The sequence below is a fragment of the Camponotus vicinus genome, unplaced genomic scaffold (assembly GCF_025532165.1).
Source record: "Camponotus vicinus isolate PSW18456_S1 unplaced genomic scaffold, iyCamVici1.0 SCAF_1, whole genome shotgun sequence".
NCBI lineage: Eukaryota > Metazoa > Arthropoda > Insecta > Hymenoptera > Formicidae > Camponotus > Camponotus vicinus.
In genome coordinates this window covers 19,603,220-19,629,130 of record NW_028141945.1, presented here as the reverse complement: position 1 = coordinate 19,629,130, position 25,911 = coordinate 19,603,220, and the positions used below count along the sequence as shown (strand labels likewise).

The 25,911-nt window shown below is 34.0% G+C and overlaps 2 protein-coding genes across 11 annotated transcripts in view; one reads left to right on the top strand and one right to left on the bottom strand.

Moving 5' to 3' along the window:
• Tpst (tyrosylprotein sulfotransferase) overlaps positions 1 to 25,911 on the bottom strand; it is a 375,255-nt gene that overhangs the window by 249,390 nt on the left and 99,954 nt on the right. For 2 of the 9 annotated variants that reach the window (XM_083078152.1, XM_083078155.1), the window contains exon 1: positions 17,668 to 17,937. The exons of the other annotated variants lie outside the window; for them this stretch is intronic. The gene's annotated coding sequence lies outside the window, so the exon portion shown is untranslated. Of the gene's footprint in view, positions 1 to 17,667; positions 17,938 to 25,911 lie in introns of those variants that run through there. 9 annotated transcript variants of the gene reach the window in all.
• Positions 19,184 to 25,362, top strand: LOC145970552 (gephyrin-like). Of its 2 annotated transcripts, none has more exons than XM_083097417.1 (15): positions 19,184 to 19,332; positions 20,231 to 20,331; positions 20,397 to 20,444; positions 20,535 to 20,597; positions 20,698 to 20,760; positions 22,110 to 22,175; positions 22,294 to 22,329; positions 22,404 to 22,457; positions 22,534 to 22,794; positions 22,866 to 22,932; positions 23,026 to 23,131; positions 23,282 to 23,560; positions 23,695 to 23,828; positions 24,235 to 24,419; positions 24,494 to 25,362. In XM_083097417.1, exons 1-15 carry the CDS (start codon positions 19,293 to 19,295, stop codon positions 24,713 to 24,715), a joined length of 1,725 nt encoding a protein of 574 aa, XP_082953543.1. In that variant the 5' UTR covers positions 19,184 to 19,292; the 3' UTR covers positions 24,716 to 25,362. The 2 variants fall into 2 exon arrangements, with proteins under 2 accessions (XP_082953543.1, XP_082953535.1); XM_083097409.1 differs by having other exon boundaries at positions 22,098 to 22,175; positions 24,494 to 25,361.

The window sequence follows — 25,911 nt, the reverse complement described above, 5'->3', positions numbered from 1 at the left end:
TAGCAAAGTTGGAAAAGCGATTCCGCTCATAAAACAACAAATCAAAGAATCGAAATGACAAAACAATCCAGATAATTTTATCAAATCCGTTTTCTCCCACTCAACTTTGTCGTTGTTCGACCCTATTGATTCGTTCTCTCAACAAAGATGAAATTCCGATGGATGGAATTCCCTCCGTGATGCGATTTCTCACGTGCAGCAGAGTGCAATCGTTACACATTCGCGTAAGATAATAACGACAGGATCGATCTCCAATTCACGCGATTCCTTTCTTCCAATTCCCTTCGTCCAATACCACTGTTCTTTCTCCGATGATATTTTGCTTTCTCGCGCAATAACAAAATGTTGCTGCATTTATCTCGTCTCTTGTATTTTTCTCTCTATCTCTCTCTATTTTTTATTTCTATTTTCTCGACGATATTTCTTCTCTGGGTCCGTCCTCGACTTCCTCAACTCCGTCTTATGAAGAATGCTCTTCGCTGTCTCACGTCTTGTGCGTCTCTCTGCAAAACGAGCTTTCGTTGTCGGTGAGAAAAAATCCATCTTCCCTGTGAAAGAAACCGGCGACACGAAACGATCCTTCATCGTATAATGTCAAGGAAACTCTAGCAGGAACACATGTAGCGTGAACGAGAATCGCAAGTAAAATATGAATGGAAATGCGGCGCGCGATTACGTAATTAACGTAACATAGTCGTAATTCGTATCTTTAACATATACATCTTCCCTCCAGGGCGCATAACATGTGCACTTTGTGAAATGTATATCGTACATCTGTGTGTATGAGTAGACTGTACTTTTTTCGCGCAAAATATAATTTATATCTGTAAAACATATAATACAGTTTTACTATTTTATTCTGCTTCTAGTTTATAAGCAAAATGTCTATTTAAACTTTGTAAAAAAAATTGAGAGAATTCTGGATCTTTTCAAACAACAGATACCCTTATAAGTAGTGTCTATTTATATTTCATAATGCGATAAAAATTAAAATGAAGAAGTAATTTCTTTCACTGCGAATAACTGGATGCAAAATTCCAAGAAATAAATTAACGACAGACTTTTTATTTCCTTTTTCGCGAAAAATGACACGTTGCAAAACCTTGCGTGTCGCTCGATTACGCGGATTATTTCCGGCAACATGAACACAACTTGCAAGACGCGTGACATCCAACATAAATTATACGTTACTGACAGATGAATTTAATATAAAATTATAGGAGGATATATTTAATATAAAATTATAGGAGGAAAAAGGGGGAGATGCCTTTCTCGCAATTTTATTATTTTTTTCTAATTTATAAACAAAATATCTATTTAAATTTTGTAAAAAAATTGAATTTTCCATTCTTCAAAAACAATAGATACTCATAAGCAATATCTGTTGCTTGAACGGATACAAATTTCCGAGTGATAAATTATCGATGGATCTTTTAATTCTCTCCTCGCGAGAAATGATAATACGGAGCGCGACGTTGGCGTGTCTCTCGCTCGATTACGCGGATTATTTCCGGCGGTGCCGGATAAAATTTGCAGGACGCACGACATCGTAACGCGAAAGTAAACCGTGCACTGTTGACAGGTGAATTTAGCGAAGGGGGAGAGAAAGAGGGATTGGATGGGGAGGGGAGGAGGAGAACATGTCTCTCGCGCGCATAGCTCGTTCATTCGAGCTCGTTAACCAACGTTAGCAGGACCGACGTTCTCTTGTCGGGGCAAAGCCGGCACGCGGCGCACCGCAAAAACCGCGAAACGCGCGCGACAAAACTGTCCCGGACCGAAAACCGCAGCCTTACCGGCGGCATCGGCATCCTCCTCCCCGCCCTCTCCTCTTCCTCCCCTCCGCCGCCTCAGCGAGGTCGGGTATTTCGTAGCGGCTCATAATAGTAATTACGTTTAATGCTCGCAGGTTACTCGAGAAAGCCGCGCACTTGCCTTTTGCAGATAGAAAGCGGAAAGGCTCCTCCTCCTCCCTCTTTCTCTCTCTTTCTCATTAAGGTAATTTGAAGGAAAAGAAGACTTATTAACGCGCCGCGGTAATAATTATACAACGTGTTACGAAGGTAAACGATCAAACTTTACACCAACATGATGCTCTGCGAGTACATCGACGAATCACCGAGAAATGATTTTTTCTTGAATTCCCTGAATCTTAAAGTTTCGTAAAAAATAAATCCCTGAGAATTTAAATTTTTTTAATTTTTCTGTACAACTCTGATTCGAGAGACTCAAGAATGAAAGAGAGGGTTGATGCGACACTCTCTCGTATCTGAAGAGACAATTATTTTGAGTAACAATAAGTATCTCTTCCAGTCGACACACTCAATTTGGGGCGGCACCCCGAGTGCGGGTATCGCCTCGTTTACAGCCACGGAGGCTCGCAATCATTGTACCGCAAATTGCCCCGCAAACGTCGCGAGACGTCTCTGTAATCTCGCTGAGTCGTCTACTCGTGTCTGTTATAGGAGAGGAAGTGGGATCGTAAAGTACACGAGTACTAATACATAGACGCGCAGATATTTAGGTGAGAGAGATAGAGATAAATAGATAGATAGATAGAGAGAGAGAGAGAGAGAGAAGAGAGAGACAGAGATGATCTCTTGCCGAATCCTGCTTACTGCGGTTTACTCGTCGATATCCTTTGGTGTAGCGGTCTACTTTGCTGTTAAACGATGACGACAGAGAGGATCTTGATAATTTTAGCATCCTTGGCGGAAGTTTCCCGCGCTGCGACTCTATAATGTGTCTAATATTAAATATCTTCATGTTGAAACGTCGAATTTTAATATGTCGCTCGTACTCTACTTCAAGTTGAATTACCGAGCAACATCAATGATGTACAACTCGAACAACCTTTATGTATATTTCGGAGCATATTTAAAAAAAATTTATAAGCGCACACATTGCAATAAATATTTTTTTACACTAAATGAGAAAGTTCGTGTATATAACTCATAATTTTAAGAATTATAATATTTATAATATATTATAATGTTTCTCTTATATTATTATAAATATTACAACGTAATCTTATATAAATTCATAAATAATATATCATATAAATTTAATATTAAAAATGAAATATAATATTAAAATATATGATAAATATAATATTTTAAATTTAATATTAAAAATATTTAATTTAAAAATATTTACATCATATTATATGTGTATTTATAATATTTTTGCAATATTTCTTTATTGATGATCATAAATGATTAAGTGGACCAATTACTCAATTCCTGTTTAGATTTTTCGCAAATTAATAAAAATTAACTACCTTGTTTCAATCTTTCTCAAAGTGTCTTCATTATAACAATTCATTCATATTGCTCGAGAAGTTGCGTTCCCGCAAATTTAGTTCGCCAATTATAATCAGATACTGTTTCTCGAGTATTTGGAGAATAGTCTCAAAGCACTATGTAGAATCCGCCACGACATAGCACCCTGGAGGGTTAATATCACGAGGGTGGTTCATTACATCCCTATATATTTGACGAAAATCAGATTGGCAGCAGAGTCAGCTGGTGCGGGAAGGATGACGTCTCCTTGTCCGTTGTCTAATATTTGCCAGGCATCGCACGGAATATCCGCGGTCGACGAGACCAGGAAACGATCTGGCGATGATCCAACCGGACCCGACGACCTTCCTCGGGATGTGGTTCGACCGATATCATTATCGTTTCGAACCACGACGACGACTTATCCGAAAATTCACATGATCCACTAGACGCGACAGGGGGGGAAAATCGGCGAGAGCTTCTTTCGATCCGTGAAATTTGCCCGAGATATTCTACTTTCGAATCAGACTTTCTGAAGGAATCGTCGATTGGATTCCAGAAACTGCTTAGAACGGATGCTTCCCGACTCTCGGGTCGTTACATACAAAATGACGGATCCCGAAAGTCTCAGTTTTATGGATGGTTCTCATAAAAAAACAGAAAAAAACCGTTTTCCAATAATCAAATATTATATGTCACGTCAAAAACGACGTGACTCTTTTATACAAGTACGCTCCAGTTCTGACGAAACGTTTGCCGCTTTTTGACACACGGTAAATTCGTGAAGAGAGAGAGAGAGTAACTTTTATAAATTATTTATAAAAGGATTGGAAATTCTAATAACATTAACCTAAAATCGAACAGTAATTTTTTACGTAAAAAATTTCACTCTTGAAAGAAATTATATTCGTGCATGAAAAGAATGAATACTACAGACTCATGTATTTAAATTACTTATGAAAAGATAAAAAAATTCCAATAACATTAATCGAATAGAAGCAACTTTTTCGTAAAGAATTTTCACTTTTGAGAAAAATTATATTACAGATTATACCGTGAAAAAAATGAATACTGAAAACTATCAAAAAATGTTGAAACTATTTACAAAATTATATTGTTTAATATTCGTTAAAATTTCATTTAAAAAATTACACAATCTAAATATAAATATTTCTATAAAAATATAATCAGTGTACATTATTTACAAACAACAGTTTCGCGAAGTCATGTGAAAATATTTAGAAAAATATATTATTGATAAAATAAAATATGGAGGAAGACTTTATAGAGCATGCAAATTGCAGAGAATCACGCGGTTCATTTTATTCGAGACAGAAATAGAACGAGGTAGGATCCAAGACACGGAATGTGAGTCGATCGAGTCACAATAAAAACAGACTCGCTCCAACAATCTCTCTGGTTTCGTCTGATCGAACGCGAGAAACAAATAAGCGAATGCGGTGGGTGGATATTGGAACCGTGCAAGAGCAGATTAACGATCGAGCATTACATCACGCATTCGGGTTCGAGTTTAAGGTCAAAGACTTTATTTGCCTCTCTCTCTCTCTCTCTCTCTCTCTTCTTGGTCGACATAATGAGTGCTGTAGAATGTGTCAAGAGTGCTGCCACACCTAACAGCATTATCACGAAGGCATTGTCTGAGAAACGATATTTGCCGTAATCTCGATATCTATCTCGGAGCGGTGTAATTCGAAATTTTCTCCTCCCTCCCGCGAAATGCGGCGCGATAAATGATCCTCCGAATAGAATCCAATTATCTCACTTTTTGTCCACGATCGAGCCTGTAGCCCGACGTGGCAAATGGTGCCAATTTTCGTGCCGCAAAAACGGAAAATTGACGTCAGTCGCGAGAAATTCGATCGAATCTCTCAAACTAGCGTGAGACGCTAACTAAACTATTAATTGAATGCAATTAGAAAGTCGCGCGTTGTCCCTTTTCGCGTGCCTCACCCCTTTACACGAGTCGCTCGCGAAATCCTGTATGCGATTTTTTTCCGAGAAATCGCGCTCTCTGAACGTGACAATCCCCTGTTTCACCCGGAGAACTGAATTAACCAGTCGTAAAATGTGCTCTCGTAATTTTCTCGTAAATAACGAGCTCTATTTCAAATTATGAAGATGCGTTTTTGTGGGGAAGAATTTTTTAAATTTTTCCAGATTCAGATTATGGATTTTAGCGTTTATATAATTTTACAAGCTTTTTCTGTCGTTTCATTTGTTTCTCGTGTTTCCAGTTTTATATTTCTCGTTTGCACGATGATTATTTTTCGTTCGCCGCTCGTGAAATATCACGAAATCTCCATCTCTCGTGACCGAGATTGAAGACGTCACGTTTCGAACCAGCTGCTTCACGAATTACCTCGCGCGCATGCTAATCTGCAAAGGATACAATATATAGACGCATTAATTTAAGCCCCGATGTAAGGTTGTGCCACACGAGTAAATATATATCTTAAATAAAAGAGCGCAAACACGCAAACAACATATACACGAAGAACGGATTACAGCTTGACGTGCGCAATCGCGAAAATCTGTGCACGAATCACCGAAAATTACGGTGAAATTTTAATCAGGTCAAATTTGTACGCAAAATATTTCGCTCTCGCGGATATAAAATACTTGCACGTCTGCTTAAATCTTGATACACATTTGTCTCGGATTACTCTGTTAATAATATGCGAATATTCTCATCCGCACCTGGGGATGAAGCACTTAAATTAGAAATATTTTCTAAAGAGAATATTTCTCCAAAAATTAATTAAAAATGTGTACATTTAATTTTATTGTAATTTTCATTATAAAATATTTTATATCAAAATACATAAATTATAATAATAAATTTTGCGACAAACCTAATTTACATTAATTAATTAATATTACAACAACTAACACATCATCATTTAATGATCTAGTATAGTTTGAAATCGCAATAATGTCTTTCTCACTCATAAAAATAATTCATTCACAAGAGTTAATATTCATACATTTGTATCTGACGTTAAAACTTGAAGAGGCATTAATTTATCATGCTCTACGTGCTTCTGTTTGCGCATCCTGCAACATGCAGCAGTAAAATATTTACTGAAATGTTTAAGGACACTCGAAATATTTGTAACAATATGCATCTCTTTATTTTGCAGCTATGCAAATAAGTACGCGTATGCAAGTAAGTATATTCTTCCCGTCCGAAATGTACCGAAAGTGAAATACTTTCGTGAAATTCAAAAATGCTTCGCAACACTGGTAAAATTCACGAGACACAAGTTAATTCAGACATTTTTTTATTCTCTCTACGTGTAAGATAGATAAATCAGTTTTTCACAGAACGACGTGAAGCGGTGCTGACTGGGCGAATATAAAATGTCGAAAAAATGCCTCGACATTTTCAAAGGTACAAAAACGTCAAAAATTCTACCCACCTTTTGTCACTTGGCTAGCAATTTTAATTAATCAGAAAAATAAAACTAATAATTTTTTCTTATTCATACGTAACATATTACATAGTCGTTCTTGTGATATACGTATAGCTCCTCGTTTCCTCCAGGTAATTCAAGCACCTGTATTAAGAGCGACTCGCTTTTCTTTCATTGATGTTTTCATTTCATTACCAGCGTAACGGTAACAAACAAGTGCGATACTTCTGCCGTCTTATCTTTACTCCGACACTCTGCGATGCAAGACTGTGAAACGGAGCGAAACCCACCTCCCTGCACCTTCCCCTCGTCGTGTCACGCGTTTGTATAACATTAACGTTTAAGAGACTCGCTTCGGCGAATATAATACGATGCCGTCTATCTTACTCGCGCGAGAAAGAAAATTCCGCATCTGCCTCTCATATTGCGCCTTGATATTTTTCACGTTAACCTTGTGCATGGCGTTTTCTACGACACCTACGGGCAAAAATGCTGAAAGTGCTCTAAAAATAAAAATAATTCTCCGATAACATCATCTATCAGCGTATCGAGTGAAACGTAGAAGAGAATAGCGTGCATATTTTACACGTGCACGGGTCATTTACGAGCTCATTATTCGCGAATCTAATACAATAATTCGACTAAAAATATAACCAATTAATTTTTCGTTCAAAAAGAAATATCAGCTTTATAAATTTTTCTCGATTATAAATCGTTGAAATTCCGTTTTCCTTGCAACCAGCCGCCAAGAGAATGTATTTATCCTTTCGATTTGACGACGTAATTATGTAAACTATTACAAACAGGATTTGCGCGACTTTTCACACATCATTGCTTTCATCTCGATTGGTTTTTTTCATCCAGATTAAGGCCAGTTATTTTTATTTCTATATCGAAAAAGAAAACTTTCAATTTGATAGTAAATACAAGATGTTTCACCAATATGTTCGTTTTGCTAAAAAATATTTTCTTTTATTGAATAGAAAAAAAATAAATGCGCCGCAAGTTTAGCCAACAAGTTTATTGAAACAAAATATTTATGTACAAGTCTATAAATGAAAAAAATTTGTTAAAAAGTAAAAAAACATTTCTTATGTGAGATTCTTATAGATTCAATTCGTTGTCACAAAAGGAGGTATATTTGACGAATTAATTTTTTGAGTGGGAATTCCATTGCATAAAATAATTCCACTGTCATAAGTGAGGGACAAACAACATTACACTCGTCTGACCATGAACACTTTCGAACGGAAATTAGTGAAGTGGAAACTACGTCAGTGCAAACTGGTTTCGATACGCAATTCGCGGCACGCGCATCTTGTACACGTAATTGAATTAAGTAACGCGAACGCAGTTACAGGTAATTGCGTTTCGTATCTGCTTCGCTGCTTCGAGGTGCTATATCCCTAATGCTCCCTTTAAGAGAGATGCATATGTACCTAGCTAGATTAACAATCGTGATCGCGTCAGTCAAATATTAAGTTATGCATTCAAAGGAAAAGGAAATAGATGCAAAATTATCGGTTGTGACATTTTTGACATTTCTGCACCGTTGCAATCACATTACAAATACAAAATTTGCAGATTATATAAAGCAAGCTCTTCTTTGTATTTATTCCAAACGAGCCAAGCTCCGAGATTGTGCAAACGTTTAAACGTTTAAAACATTTTAACGTTTAAAAGAGCAGAAAATGTAATATTTAAAGAAATTAATAACGTTAAAACAACGTTCAAAATATGATAAATCTATGTTGCGAAAGAAAATAGCAAAACAATTTTATTTATAAATAAATTATATTTTTTCACAAATAAGGAAAACTATTTAAAATAACGTCCATGGGATCTTTACGAAATATTAAAAAAAGAGAATCAAGAATTTAAGTGGAGTTAAAATAAAGTTTTTCTAAGCGAAACTCTTTAATAGGAGACCTTTTTTTCCTCATAACTTTTTAATATTCAACATAAAATGTCTTGAGGTAATTAAATGAATTAAAATTCATTTAAAGTAAAGCTCACATATAAAAATTAAAATTACCCATAAATTTGTATTTTAAATTTATATATATGTCATTATTATTATTATTATTATTATTATTAATTCTTCTTCTCTTAAATTTAATTTGTAAAATCTTATTTCTCCATTTTCTATTACTAATGATTTAAAATTTATATCGACTAATTTAAAATACACGATTTTCATTTTAATTTGTGGGTTACCGAGAAATTTCTTTCAAAAGAGAAAAGCTCGCGAGATTGCGAATACTCTCTCTTTTGGATCAAAAATAAAAGAAAAATAACAAAATAAATTCGCACGGAAAGTTTTAATTGTAAACATGTATACAAAGTAATACACAGAATGTTGAAAAAAATTTGATATTGTACAGATTTCTCGACTTACGTCTGCTTCCACCTTTCAAGCGCGGAATTATAGCGTGGGCAGGAGAGAGATTTTCCACGGTAACCCGGACGACGCGGAGTTCAAAAATAAATATGTTACGATTTTTCTCGCGCTGAATATTTCATGAGCCTCTCCGACCGGTACATTTAACGCGTGCTATCTATTAAATAGAGACGCGACTAGCTGGTTGATAATTCATTTAACGAGCATAACGACCGCCAGCACGTTTACAAGAATTTTCAGCGTGGAAAATGGGTCGCGAAGCCACCTCTTGTCAAATTATCGCGTCGTATCGTTCTGTCGCGTGTCGACAACGTTGGCTCTTTCGTTGAAAATCCGAGGAAAAAATTTGAACTGTAAATTAATTAAACTTGACGGAACGAATAAAAAGGTATAATCGGTTTATTTCATCGAAATTAATATAGCTCGCCGCTTTTACATCGTTAATTCACCATTTATAACGATGTTCCCAGTTTATGCGGGACGCTATTCATTGTCGAAAACTAACGCGGTTTTTCCCCCGACAAAAGTGTCGAAACTCGATTAGCTCGAAAGATTAATCTATTTTCACATCTCGTGTAGCTCTATTTTAGGGCGAGCGTGGATCCGGGAAACGTTTTTATGCGCCATTTACAGTTTCCCGTAACTTTTTTTATTTAATAATACTGGGTGTTTCTAAAACGCGAATCCAATTTTGTCAGCATATTCTACGTAATCCTATTGAAATTTGAAATTGTAAAATGCCGCATATAAATACATAAATGTAGCGCGAACAAATTCTTACGAAATAGTCATAAATTACAAAGGATTACAGACTTATTCGCGAGAAGAGAAAAGAATCAAAAATCACGAGAAGAAAAGATAATATAGGAACATCTGTTATCGAGATAATGCAAGAAATCGTCCGTATTTCAAGCATTAGTTTCACATGACAAAACGCAGTTACTAAAGACGCGCGTTCTGTCTTACTTAGACGATTGTTACGCTAAAGCTTTCAAGTTCGCGATCCTCTTTCCAAATCACCCCATATACCCTCCTACACCGACCCAGCGAGTGACGGGGCAGAATTTACCTCGTAAATTACGAGATACCGAGATTGAGCCCCGTGATTTACGTCATGTGCGTAAGGCAGGCAGCGAGAAAGGGAGAAGGAGGGCGGGGGGGGGGAGAGAGGGAGAAAGAGAGAGGAAGTTTAACTATCGGAAACAGAAGCGTGAATGATCGTTGGTGAAATATACGCGAAACACACAGGATTCGGGGTTTACAAAGCCGGTGGAGCTTGTGCGGTTCGACATTCTCTTGCCTGGATACGAATCCACGCATCGCTGCGTTTTAACGAATCGTTCAATCGATCTTTAATCGAGAGAGATTAATTCACGCGGAAACCGCGCACGCATATTTACGCTGATAACATAATATCATCGAAATACACCTCTCTTCGCTAAAACGAAACTCTCGAAGCAATGAATATATTTGGACCGATTAAAACAAAATATTTTTTTAATCGGGATGTCTAAACTTTAATCCGGATGTTAAATCTTGTAAAAAAATTCTCTGATCTTTCAGATATTTTTGTTAAAAAAAAATCCAGATAATACTTTAAAGATTTTTGGGTGCAATTTTCTACAATAAGTTTTTTTATTATATGTATTTTCTGACGTTTCTCATTTGTACAAAGGAAAAACATAGAGTCATTTAACTTTCAAGTGCTAAATTTATTTAATTTCTAATAAATAATAAATTTGTTTAATTAAATGTTTAATTTAATTAAATTAAAAAAAAATTAAATAACTTTCACAAGATAAGTATTTCTTACTTGCATAAAATTTTCACTTTTTATCACTAAAAATTACAATAAAGAATAATACAATATTACGAAAGGAACATAATATTTTGTTAAGATATTGAATTTGTAAACAAAAGATAATATACATATAATTTACTTGGCTTGCCGACCGTTTACAATATAAGAGCAAAATTGTCAAAGAGAGATTTTGGGTGTACTTCCGAAAAGCCCATACCTCCGATTGGGTTGAAATTTTGCAGAGACCTTCTTCTCAACGATATAAGAAAATCGTCCAAGGAATTTTTGGCGCATCGGCACCGTTGCGTCCCCACCTCCCCTCAAAGGTAAAAAATATTTTACTCTGTATCTTCGAAAATATCGATTTTAGAGAAAAAAGTTTCGAATAGAAGTTGAAGCTCTTGAAAGGATCTACAAGAAAGGCTATATACATTTTTTTCGTAAACTCGATATTTTGGGTACTAAATTAGAAAATAGTGTGCTCGCGCGTGCGTACACATACGCACGTGTGTGTGTGTGTGTGTGTGTGTGTGTGTGTGTGTATTCCATATCGCAGACATGGGTTGGGGGAGGGCGGCGAAACCCACTGCGTCTGCGCATGTACTATAGAAAATGTTAAATAGATCAGTAGGATGTAAACAAACCTCATATACATATATAATGTTGTTAATAATAATCTATAATGCCTAAAAGAAGCGTTAAAATTGTCAAACTTTAACTTGTTATAGCTTCTAAATTAATGCCGTCCCCCACTTATTTTTTGCGGGGAATTACTCAGGACAACCTCCTCTATAACATTGAAGTGGCGATAAAATCGGCGAGGTCTGACCTTTTATGCATATTTACCACACTGGTTTTGATTTGTTAAAAAAAAAAAGACTAGCCTACTATAGGTTAAAATTACTATTTTTAAACATAATAACCAAAATAATGAGCTTACGAAAAAAATGTATATAACCTTTTTTGTAGATCTTTTCAAGAGCTTGAACTTTTCTTTGAAACTTTTTTCTCTGAAATCGATATTTTCGGAGATACAGGGTAAAACATTTTTTAACTTTGGAAGGGAGTGAGGGCGGAATGGTGCCGATGCGCCAAAAATCCCTTGGTACATTTTCTTATATCGTTAAGGAGAAGGTCTGTGCAAAATTTCAACCCAATCGGAAGTATGATCTTTTCGGAAGTTTATCCGAGATTTCTTTTTAAAGAAATCCCCGGAATCCCTAAAAATTCCAGCTTTTCCAAGGAATAGATACCCTATTTTATTTTATTTTATTTTTAAAACGACAGCTCCTTATACTTATATCTTTCGTATCATATCATATCTCTCGTATATGTGTGACTATTTGTATGTGTTGTATGTGTGTATTTTTGCAAATCCTGATAATCGATAACAGGTATATTATTACTATCCGTCAGCTTACGCTCCCATAATATGCGTTTCATTGTGTCCGGATAACCGGAGGCTCATCAGCTTTCACCGTTATGTTCCTTTCACAGGTAAGATCTAGACAGGCGGGTATCGTAAACGCGAATACCGCTCTGTTTCTCCGGCGCAGCATGACGTTCCATCCGTCAACGACCGGGTACAAGAGATGCACAAACGTTGTCCGCAACACAAGTTACTCGACAACCCCTGATCCTTGACGAGCGGGGAAGCTGCGCGGGGAGGTTTCCCCGGCGCGTCGGGGGTTAATCCATGTATCGAGTGCAGGATTGTCACCGTATCGCCGGTTCACAGAGAGGCGACGTGGTCGCTTCCATCCAGCACGATCATCCACGTCGACGCGACGCCTTGATTTATGGGCAGGTTTCGCTGTGTTCGAACACCGGAAACAAGGAGGACACTGTTGGATTTTCGCGTATATACGCGTTAATGATTCAAAATGGCGAGAGATTGCCCGGATTTAACCTCCGGATATTACCTTAGAATATTCGCGACGATTATTCAAACGACCAAGGATAACGTTTCGCTCGTCGCCGTCAAGGATCCGCCGAGATAATTACGCGATATGCGTAATGCAAATATCCTTCGATAGTGACTAATGTATGCGTTTTAAAAAAAGTATTTGAATATTTGTTTAAAAATTCGCTTTAGACAATTTACGATTCGCGATAAAATTTTATTGTTATGTTTTCAATTTATTTACCATAATTTTTAATAGATATGATATCTTGATGTGTATTTTATGACAGACACATATTTACTTTCTCCTCAAATGCATTTTATATTTCATATATAGCGCACACAACATAAAAGTTATAATTAATATAAATACAATACTTTTCTATCTCGAATTTGATCGCAAAAATTATCAATCGCCGAAACGAGCTTTATACATTATTATAGATATCTTTTGATAATAATTCTAATGTATACGTTAGAAAAAAATTCAAAATATTCAAACATTTGTGTAAAAATTTGCTTTCGACGATTCGCGATAAAATTCAATTTTCCAATTATTTGCCAATTTTTAATAGATATAAATATCCTGACATATATTTTATGACACACATATTTCTTTTTTTTCTAAATGCTTTTTATATTTTATATATAGCTACGAAAAAAATCATAATTAATATAAATATAATTCTTTTTCTGTCCTGAATTTGATCTCAAAGATTATCGATAGCCAAAAACGAGTTTCACGCGTTGTTTGAGACGCAAATTTGCCCTATACTCCAGTAACATACACAGTACATAGATCTCACTTTGGATAATATATAATTACTCCAGCGATAGGATAACACATTCCACACCGTTACAACTCAATTTTCAGATAAATTCTTCAAGTTCCGACAATGGCAAATTATTCGAGAGACATAAATGGATTTCGCTTCAACATCATGTATTATACATTTCCCGATATCGCGACTAAATTATACAGCAAATAATACATTCTCGTGATTTATTCTCGTTATTTACCATCGTGCTCGTATATCAACAGTTTTACATTATCGAATAAAAGAGTTCTACTTTAAGGCGGATATTGCATAGAACTGAATTACACGTCCATGTAAATTTGAACGAGTAACGAAACTTTTTAAACGATTATGCACACATGGTTGTAAACATGTACCGTATAGTTTTATCAAAGGCTTACAAGACCGTAACGTAATAAGGCGTTGCTGCAGAGAATAAGAAATAATTTCCACGACCCCCGCGATAAGCTTACTCGGGATGCGATACGCGTAAAGTAGTTAATTATTCTTATCGCGAAACGCGAATGAAAGAGGGGCGGTCAACGAAAATTACAAACTTTGCGACACGTCGTGCAAGTCATTAGGAACAATCGTCGCATCGTACAAATCATTAGGAAAATCCCTTTGAGAGGCCCCTTTAGGCGGTAATATTCGAAACAACTTTATTTACAGTAGAAACTTGTGGGAAAAGAATCAGAATTCATATCGAAATGCGTGGCACGTAAAGATGAATAGATTTCTATCTTGAATTCTGCGGCCAATTATCGTCTAAAAAAAACGCGAGGGGAACATTAATGCATTCTTTCTTTCAATTACGTGCATCTTGCGTTTTCCGGAAATTAAATGAAAATGTAATGTCGATGTATAATCATATGTGCGACTCAACACCATCGAGCGAGAAAAAAACGTGGCTCGTTTCGCATAAAACTGCGGATATTCCCATAAGGAGCAACTAGATTAGCCGTAATGACATGGGATATTTGTATAATAGTGCTTCTTTTTTAATAATAGCGGATGTAGAAAGGGCGATGAAGAAGTAAACGATAATTTCCGGTAAAGCTTGCGGAAAATGACTCGGCGGTTTTCCGTTTGAATTATTTCGCTCCTCTCCTCTTTTCTTCGCCGTCGGTTTTCGCGCTATTGTTTTTGCTCGCTAGCTCGTATAACGTTTATGATATTGACTTACCCTGACGGCGCCGTGATATTTATTTTGCGCGTCGTTTCCAAGCTTCACCGCGTCTATCATTATACGGTACTGTGTTAGCTACGAGAAGCATGAATAATTTCGTGGCGCCCTGAGAATAATTTGTGGCACTTTACCGCGAAAGATACAAATGTACTTTGTTCCGTGAGAGAGATAAAGAGAGACGTATGCGTATCTTCAACTGAACCTTTTCTCAAGACAGGCTCTCTTTATTTCTAACAATAGTGTCTAATAAGATGAATTAATGAACACGTGTGATTAATAAGCATGGTTGCGAAATTTTGCGATCTAGTCTTAACTCGAATTTTTCTAGCATCAATCTTGTATAAAAATTCGTAATAATTTATTTAAATTGAAAATAAAATATATATCCGTTTATTTATACACATATATTGTTTTAGTTGATTTGATAAATTAAAATAATAGGAATATATTTTTGTATTATGTATCTAAAAGAATAAAAATGTAAAATTTTTTTCTCGGAAACTACATGTCTCTTTAAACAAATAATTGTGTATATATTATTTCCATTTAAAGATTAATTCTGTGGTAAGCGATAAATATTGTAAATTATTGTCCGCTGAAATAAAATTTAAATCCTAGCTTTTGAAACTAATTAATCACTAACTAAACTAATTATCGGCGATACATCAACAGGGAATTAACAAACAGAGTGTACGCAAATATTTTATTTGTAATGCAATCGATTAGCACGGCACTGCATAATAGTACGTTAAAATATGTATGGCCTGCTCTACACAATACCTATATCTGCAATATATGTAACAAATTAATTACAAAATATTAATATAATTAGAAAAATACTAATATAATTATAATGGAAATAGCTTTATTTCCTTACCGGAAATTAGTCATATCGTGAAATACCTAAAATTTCTTTATTATACTAATTCAATTTCGTTTATACAGAGTATGCTAGAAAATTCCGTCCATTTATTTAATTTTAATATTATAAAATTTTAAATGAATTTACAACCTATTTTTTGGGGGAGAAAATTTCAGAAGAACATTTATACTACACACACACACACACACACACACACACACACACACACACACACACACACACACACACACACAATCGCATAACATTAACAATTTAAATTAAATGTAGTCGTAATTAAGTATTGAAGACAAAATTTGAGAAAGTCCATTTAGGTGAATAATAAAGTTCCGTTTATATTTAATAATTCAGCTAAATATCAAGTTTAGTTTGCAACTACATTTTCGATCATTTATATTTTAAAGTATATTTTATCAGGTTGCTAGCACGTCTTAATTAAAGTAAAATCTATTCTGATTGATAAGAAATTTTACGAATTAAATAAACAAAGCTATTAAAACTCAGATAATTTTAGTTTCTATGATTCTTTACTAGTAGCTGTAATTTTTGCGGTGCGTTTGCCTCTCGTGTAATAAAAATCAATATCGCAAACGCCATTCCGAATATATTGTGACAAAATAGACAAACTCCCATGAGACTAGCCATGAGCAAATATTATTCTATGTAAAATTTAAAATCAACTTTTAATAAAATAGTTATGACAAAAAAAATTTTTATAAAATAAAATTCAAGGATACGAAAATAAACAATGGAATGTTAGAAATTGTCTCTCAGTGTTTAACTTGAAGCAAATTTAAATGGAGCGTTAATAATATCACGCTTAAATTTTGAAGATATCGAGATGTTTAAAAATAATATATAATGATAATGTTTAAAAAGAAATAATATGTTTATTTGTATTCTTGTTTTCATGAAAAAAATATTTTGTCGCGAAATTTATTAATTTATATATGTTAAGAAATATATATTTATATATATTTTTATGAATTGTTAAGAAATATATATTTTTTAATCAATTTTATACATAATATTATTTAATCAATTTTATATAAATTAATATTTCAATAATCAATTCACACATGTGAATATTATAATTAAATATAGAAGTATTTTTGCTCGCTCTTTCTTTCATGTAATATATTTTGAAACTATAGATGCAAGATGGTCTTACGGTTACCGTTATTAATAAGTCGTGTTTTACGTGTTAGATTCCCAAGATATACCTCATAATTTAAAATCTATTCGCGTCGGGACTTCCAGCGCTATATCGAAAGAAAAACATTCGAGATTTAAAATACAAATATGCTATCGTACACATAAAATATATACACATTAATCCATTAGCGAAATGATTGAAATTGTTATTAATCGCGAATGTGTATTGTTTTTACCCAACGCTACATTTTCAGAAAATTGTGCGTTGCGCGAATCGACCTTTGCGCAAGGACACCACGCCACCTGATGCTCGCTCTCAATTTCGATTCCTTTTCTCGTTTGAAAAAGACGAATTCGTCGCGTGACGTTTCGCGACGATTTTCGCGAGTCTCGGTATGTCCGGCGTCGATTCTTTTTACGAAACGAAACAAACGACGCTCGAATCTTACGCGAAAAACTTCTTCAGAAATGTATGTCGCCGATTTAATAGACGGCGATTCCGCGTTTCTATTGACGGCATGGTCATCGACGCATCAGGTGTCAGTCACCCCGAGTCGTGAGAACGTCGAGTTTCGCGTGCGCGACGCATGTCATACGCACACACTATATACATCATCTTCGTCGCAAGAACAATGTCAATGCGACGCGAAAAAAAAACAACAATCACACGTCGCGATAAATCCCGCGAACGCGTATAAATAGGACAATCCTATTCGGGGAATAAGCGCGAAACTTGTCACAAAAATTTTTTATCGTCAACCATTTCTCACGATACTCGCTAAAAATCTCTCTTTGAATCGGAGCAGAAACAACGACCGCTACTCACCCGGTGTTGCGTTGATCGTGGCAATTTCGTGGCACTTGTGACCCGTGGTCGACGACGTCTTGGTTCGTCCCGCGCAGCCTTTCACCGTTTCGCAATCAGTCAAGAAGCTGCGAGGATGCTTCAAATTTCTTCATCCTCCGCAGCGTTGATTTATTCCTCGGATCACTCGCGATGCGACACGACAAGGTACTGTAAGACGCACGAGCGTACGCGGACATGCACGGACGCGAGCGCTACGGAAGGAATCCCTCCAAACGCTCCCATCGGTCAGCTGCTACTGACTGACTGACTGGACTGGACATCACGCCGCCGGGAAAACGAGCGACCGCGAGTCGCGCGCCACCTCACGGCGCCGCGCGGCAGCTCTGGCGGTTGCGCCTCCCGCCGACAGATGACGCTGTCTCGTGCGCGCGCGCTCTTGCGATATTCTCGATTTTAAAAACGACTCCGAAAAAAGATATTTCGATTAAATGGTGATTAACTTGATCGTATATGCATAATATGAGAAGCGCCCGATATTTTCTTCGGCACTCCCGATGCTATACTTTATCTAGCGATATTTATTAGTTATATTTATTAAAACTACTTAAAATCGTAATCGAACACGATGAGCTAAAAGTGATTCTTGTTACCGTAATGTCGTCTCGCAAATAACGATGACTATCATGGCACATGATCACATCGATCGAGTTCCTTCGATCTGCGATGCTCCATCGCGTAATCGCGTGAATAATTATCACAAGCGTTTCAATATTATAAATAACGCGCATAACGCCAAGAGCACTGGATGTCTCGACTTTGGACGCAGGTACACTGTGGTCCAATTCCGAGATTCCTTGCATTTTAGGCGAATCAAACATGGCTGTTGTGACGTAAAATAGCTGTAATCAGCTATTTTATATTAAACGTGTATGCATAGATCGAATATAAATATATATTAACGTACGAGTGAGAGTGAGTAAGTTTGGACAAACTCTCGCGATAGCACTATTCAGAAAATATTTCAAACAAAATGTCATGAAAAGGTAGAAAGACGTGAGAGTGGCGAGAAGAAAGACTCGCTTTTCTTTTCTTTTCTTTGCGCGCGAAATCCACACAATTTTAAAAATAATCCATTGCTCAATGTCATCGTTAAAATCTTAACATTTCTCCATTTTTAAAATATGTTACGCAGTTTATAATATTTCCAAGAGAAACGAATTCATTATTTAATGAATATTTAATGAAGATTTAATGAATATATTTGCTGATAATTAGTGGTAAGAATTATTTAATGGCATTCGCGTTCTCTCTTCTTATATTGTCGCATTTAATAAAAACTGACGCTCGAATAATTCACATTAGGACAGACAGATTTAATATTATATATATTCGCGTGATATAAACTCGGAATCGAAAGTCGAGGTGATCTCTGCCTTTATTTGTGTGACGTGTGTATTAAGAACGCTTAGAAGAAAAAATGTAAACAGTTCCTCATCGAAACAATTTCTATCGATATATTATTCTCATAGCTAAGCAAAGTTAAGTCAGTCGTCGAGTTTGGTGGTTGAGAACAAGCACATGTACGATTGAAACGATAAAAATCCTGATCATATTAGCCAGCATCATAAAGAGATATTAAGAAGATGAGTGAAACGGCAATAGTAAAATGCGGAACTTTGACCGGTATGTACGTGACAAGTGTATTTTCCATGTAACATATATTATATGCATGTAAAAAAAAAATATGTGCTAATATGTTATAAAACCTATTTGAAAAGATACGTTACGTATAAAATATTTTCATTACTTGTACGCTGCGAAGATTAAATATAACCATGTATCTTATCAAATATCTTTGATTGTTATTATAATTTTATATAGCATAATAATATTGTTTACTTTTCTAATGTATTAAAATTACTTTCTACATTTAATGCAAGTGTTTGAATGAAATTATAATTTAAGAAATACATCTAATCTATAGACTGTATTTATCATATATTTTCTAAATTAATAAAATTTAATTATTATAATTATTTATTGTATAACAAAAACACATACCACAAGCATACAAATATATATGTGTATATACAGGGTGTTTCATTTTAATCCGACCAGTCGAATATCTCGAAAACCAAGCCCGGGAGAGAAAAATATTTCAGACAAAAGTTGTTTGGTTTCGAGGGGGCCATAAGATGGTGACAATGATTTGACCTTGAACAGTCATTTGAAGGTCACATAAAGGTCACCTTAAATTTCTTAAATGGAATACCCTATATATTTTTGCACATTCTTGTAGCTGACATCGAGAGCTTTCCAAAACACTATAATTAAGTACCTTTTCGTTAAGTACTTTTTGAGTTATGAGACTTGAAATAATTTCTTAATTCTACATAAACCGTAAAATATCTAGTAAAATATTCATTTTTCGATTATCTTACCTTAATACTTTTACGTACAAAATAATGAGAGGAATCAATTGGTGTAAAGAAAACACATAGTTGTTTTGAAGAAAAAATATGTAATTTGCAATTAACAATTCCATATTTTTTCTTCAAAATGTATATATATATAAATGAAGCTACTACATCTTCTTCAAATGGAGCTACTACATCTTCTTCAAATGAAGCTACTACACCTTCAAATGAAGCTACTACATCTTCTTCAAATAATACAGATCAGGTAAGATTTTTTTTGCTTTAGAAACAATGCAATAATTTTCTATATACAATTAAATATTTTTACAGGTAGAGGAAGATGAGATCAAATCCCATAAAGAATCATATACAGACGAGGTAAGACTTATATATTAAAATAAAATAATAAGAGAGGGAAAGATTGTATGTGAGAAAAGCGATTAAACATGCAATTATATCTCTTTATAGGAAACTGACATGTCGGATGACATGTATGAATTTGTTTCTCCTTTATCTCCACCTATAACGAAGGTAAAGTATCTTTCATATCAAAAACAATAAAGTAATGACAGAAGGAAAGAGAGAGAAAAAGATTTTATGAAATCATATATGCAATTAAATCTTTTTTTAGGAAAACGACATGAATAAGAAGAAACGCCAATCTTCTCTTTCTCCTGGCAAATTGATGAAAATGGTAAGGTATTTTCTATATTAGATATAATGAAATCTAGATATAATGATATAACGAAAAATTTTAGAATTGATATATATATATATATATATATATATATACAGGGTGACCCATTTTAACTTAGGCAGCCAAATAACTCGAAAAATAAGCAAGATAGAGAAAAATGTTTTAGACAAAAGTTGTATGGTTTCGAGGGGGCCATAAGATGGTATCATTGGTTTGACCTTGAAGAGTCATTTGAAGGTCACGTGAAGGTCACTTCAATTTTTTTAAATGGAATACCCTATATATTTTTGTACATTCTTGTAGCTTATTTCGAGAGCTTTCCAAAACACTATAATTAAGTACCTTTCCGTTAAGTACTTTTTGAGTTATGATGCTTGAAATAATTTCTTAATTTTACATAAACCGTAAAATATCTTGTAAAATATTCATTTTTCGATTATCTTACCTTAATACTTTTATGTACAAAATAATGAGAGGAATCAATTGGTGTAAAGAAAACACATAGTTGTTTTTAAGAAAAAATATGTAATTTGCAATTAACAATTCCATATTTTTTCTTAAAAACAACTATGTGTTTTCTTTACACCAATTGATTCCTCTCATTATTTTGTACATAAAACTATTAAGGTAAGGTAATCGAAAAATGAATATTTTACAAGATATTTTACGGTTTATGTAAAATTAAGAAATTATTTCAACCCTCATAACTCAAAAAGTACTTAACGAAAAGGTACTTAATTATAGTGTTTTGGAAAGCTCTCGAGATGAGCTACAAGAATGTACAAAAATATATAGGATGTTCCCTTTAAAAAAATTGAAGTGACCTTCACGTGACCTTCAAATGACTCTTCAAGGTCAAACCAATGATACCATCTTATGGCCCCCTCGAAACCATACAACTTTTGTCTAAAACATTTTTCTCTATCTTGCTTATTTTTCGAGTTATTTGGCTGCCTAAGTTAAAATGGGTCACCCTGTATATACACTTGTGTATACATACAATTTGATCATTTTATAGATGGAAGACGAGAGTAAAGCAAAACGTTATAGCAATCTTATTTTGATAAATTTACAGAAAAGTTATTTTCTAGAATAACAGAAATAAGAGGAAATAAGAAATTTTAATTATTTTAAATTTTTTTAGATAAAATTGGATCAAATCGCCAAACATTACGAGACATTTCCTATAGATTTATCTGTAAAACAGCTAAAATATTTTTATATTAGAAACTTTAAACGAGAGAAAAAAAGAAATTTTATATAAGATTGTATGTATGCAATCTTATAATTATAATTATTAAATTGCATGTATACAATCTTAATATTATAATTAGATCCCTTCCCAGTTGGATGTTGCGAGTGAAGTCACTACTGGCGCGAAATCATCTTCGTCTGAGACATTTAAAACTGAGGTAGGCAATTTTTAATATTTCCTATATTAGAAATGATAAGAAAATTTTGATGAGATTATGTACAATTAAATTTTTTACAATTTCTTTTACAATTAATGATCGCGATTGCTTTGTCAAGACACTATCATCGGCTGATATATCAATGATGGAGAAGGTAAATTATTTTCTATATTAAACATAATAAGAGATTTTATAAAATTATAAATGAAATTTTAAATCTCTTCACAGTTGAGCATCGCAAGTCCAGACGAGGAATCTTCTTTGCTTGAAGTCGCGGACGAGGTGAGCTATTTGTTACATTAAAAACGATAAAAGAAATATTATGCGAGATTGCATATACAATTAAATTTCTTCACAGAAACTAGAAGACATGATTTGTGAACGATATCCCATGATTACTGTAAAAGATGCACTGTTGAAAATACAACGAAAAGTAAAGTACGGTAGACACGAATCATTATGTGATTTTATAAGGACAGATGATGCTTATGGCAGAATATTGGCCGACCACGTATATTCCGATTGCGATGTGCCAGCATTTAGATGTGCCACTAAACATGGATACGCAGTATTGACAAGTGATGGTGAAGGCAGAAGGGTAGTACTGAGCGGAACTACAGTAAGTTGTGATGTTAAAAACTATACAAATTTTACAGCAATGGGCTAGAGTTGAAGAAAAATTTTTTGCAGTCCGATCCAGTATCTCTCACACCTGGGACATGCATGTATGTGAAGAGCGGAGCGCGTGTTCCTGACGGTGAAATTTAATTACAAACTAACTTAATTACAAATTAACGCTTCTCTCTATTTGCAGTAAAGAATTAACTATTATTTCTGTATCTGATTCCAGAAGCAACAGCGGTTGTGCCACTTAAGGATGTAAAGCGAATAATAAATGATCACGCGGACAATTTCATTCTGATAAAGATTAAACCGGAATTCGGGCAGAATATTAAGTACGAAAAAAATTCAATATTTTTCTATATATATGTATATATATTCTTTTCGAAATACTATTTTTTTAAATTTCTTATATAATTTTTTAATTTTTATCTCTTTAAATATTGTTTTCCTTTTCATCTGAACGCTTTTTATATATTTTAAAGAGATATCGGTAGCGATATACGGAAAGGGAAACTAATTATATGCCCATTCACACGTATTGGTCCAGCGGAATTAGGACTTTTGGCGGCTACGGGTCGTAAAGAAGTTCGAGTCGTTAAACCTGTATCCATAGGTATATTGTCAATCGGAGATTTATTAGAAGAACCTAGAGAGCCTTTAAGACCGGGATATGTTTACGATAGCAACAGAATAAGCCTAATCGCACTATTAAAAGATCAAGGTTTTAATTCGATAGTGGATTTCGGAATTGTGACTGATGAGTGAGTACATCGATATTTATTACGTAATTCTCGCCATTCTTATTATATTTGATTTAATGTACAAAAGATTAATATTTTTATTATTTTATGATTAATGTAACAAAATGAAAAATTAATAATTGACATTTTCGCAGTATACTACCTATAAAGATGAAAATCAAAGACGCTTTAAAGCAAGTTGTCGTACTCGTGACAATAGGCTGCTCGAACGATAATGATTTATTGAAGCCCATTTTAAAGAATGACTTTGACGCCACTATACATTTTGGTACTTTTATTTCTGAATACACATTGCAGTAACAAAAAATACAAAAAGACGTGGCTCTTTGAGATATATAGAATTATACATAAAAAATGTCTCAAAAATTTGAAGAGTGATAAAATTAGAGTATAAAAGTTTAAATTAAATAAATAAATAAATAAATAAATATAAATAAATAAATAAATTATTAAATATAAAATATTTATCAGTTTCACACAAGTAGCAATTTTTAAGATATAAAAATTTAAACTCACAAATATAAATGACAATTTAGCATAAAATTAATCTGTATGATTTAAAAACTATTTCTTGGAATAAAAAATATCAAATTTAATGTTTCAAACTTTCATGCTGCAATTTTATTATCCTCGAATTTCGTCACACCCTGTACATTATATACATATTTTTTCAGGAAACGTATTTCTGAAACCTGGAAAGTCGACAACGTTCGCAACATGCAAGTTTGACGACAAACTGAAGTATCTTGTATGTCTACCTAAAAATCCGGTGTCTGCTTCCGTTTCCGCGCATCTGTTCCTCTTACCTATTTTGAACAAGTTGCACCGCATCGGGATGCCTTGCAAAATTCCAGCTCGCGTAAGATTCGAAATTTGAAATGAAAGGAGATATGTGCGCGTATAGTTATAATGTTATTATAAATCATATTGCAGATACACGATCGGTATATCTTACATTCGCGTCCTAGAGCGGCATGGGTGACTTTAAAATGGAATGAGAAGGATATATTTGCGAGAGCTTTTAGCAGGGAAAATCTCGACAGTGATAAGTCATCTAGCAGTCAAGCCGCTAATGCGCTCTTACTGTTCCCGCCGCAAACAGAGAATCAGAAGGTGATGTTTGAGTCATTTGTATCTGCGTGTCCAATCAAATAATTAGGCGTTAATAACAGATGCTTCTAATCGATCATCAATAGCATTTTATGACGAAATAATTGTGTACACAATTATGTATATTCGATTACGTATATACTATATGTATAAGGCGTATTTATATATAAAGTGTTCGGTAATAACTATCGCAAATCGCTAAATGGTACAGGACTTTTCCATTCAATTTAACACGTTCCACCTGTACACGAGAGGTGATACGGTTATTATTGGACACACCTTGTATATATTAATATTGAAGAAAACAATTATTTTATAATTTGAATAAAGCAACTTTTAAATAATGTTGTATAAGAGAAAAAGCTTGTCAATATATCTCGTTTTAATTGGAGGAAAGAACTGGATATGTTACGTTGCTTTATGTAAAACTTGGAATCATTTTCTCTTTAGCAAAGACAGATAACTGAAAGATTACAAGCTTCTCAAACTTTACGACTTATTGCTTGGTAATTCAACTTCCAACTAAAATTTTATTATATATATTCGAGATTATGTGTATATATATGTATACACACACACACATACATGTATTGTACTATATAATACTACATAATATGTGTATCATACTCTACATATATATATTATATAAATTATATATTATATATACCATCATATATATATATATATATATATATATATATATATATAAAATACATTTATTATTACATATATATATATAAGGAGTGTCTGATAATAATCATCGAAAATGGCAAACAGGACTTTTCTATTCAATTTAACACGCTCCACCTATGCACAAGAGATGATACAGTTATTACCGGACATATCAATATTGAATAAAATAATTTTTAAACAATGTATAAGAAAGAAAGCTTGTAGATATATCTCGTAATTGGTGAAAAGAATTGGATTTATTACGTTGCTTTATGTAAAACTTGGAATCATTTTCTCTTTAGCGAGGACAAGTCACTGAAAGATTTTAAACTTCTCAAACTCCACGACTTATTGTTTCACGACTTATTGTTAGCTTGGTAATTCAATTTTCAACTAAAATTCTATTAAAGACTTCTATCAAGACATTTCAAATTGAGGAACAAATAATAAGTCGTTTGGTTTTCTAAAATTTCATTTGTACGAAAAACATGGTTTAACTGATTTGTATGATTTATACTTCAAACATTAATGCTTTTAAATATTAATATTGTTAATATTTTAAACATTAA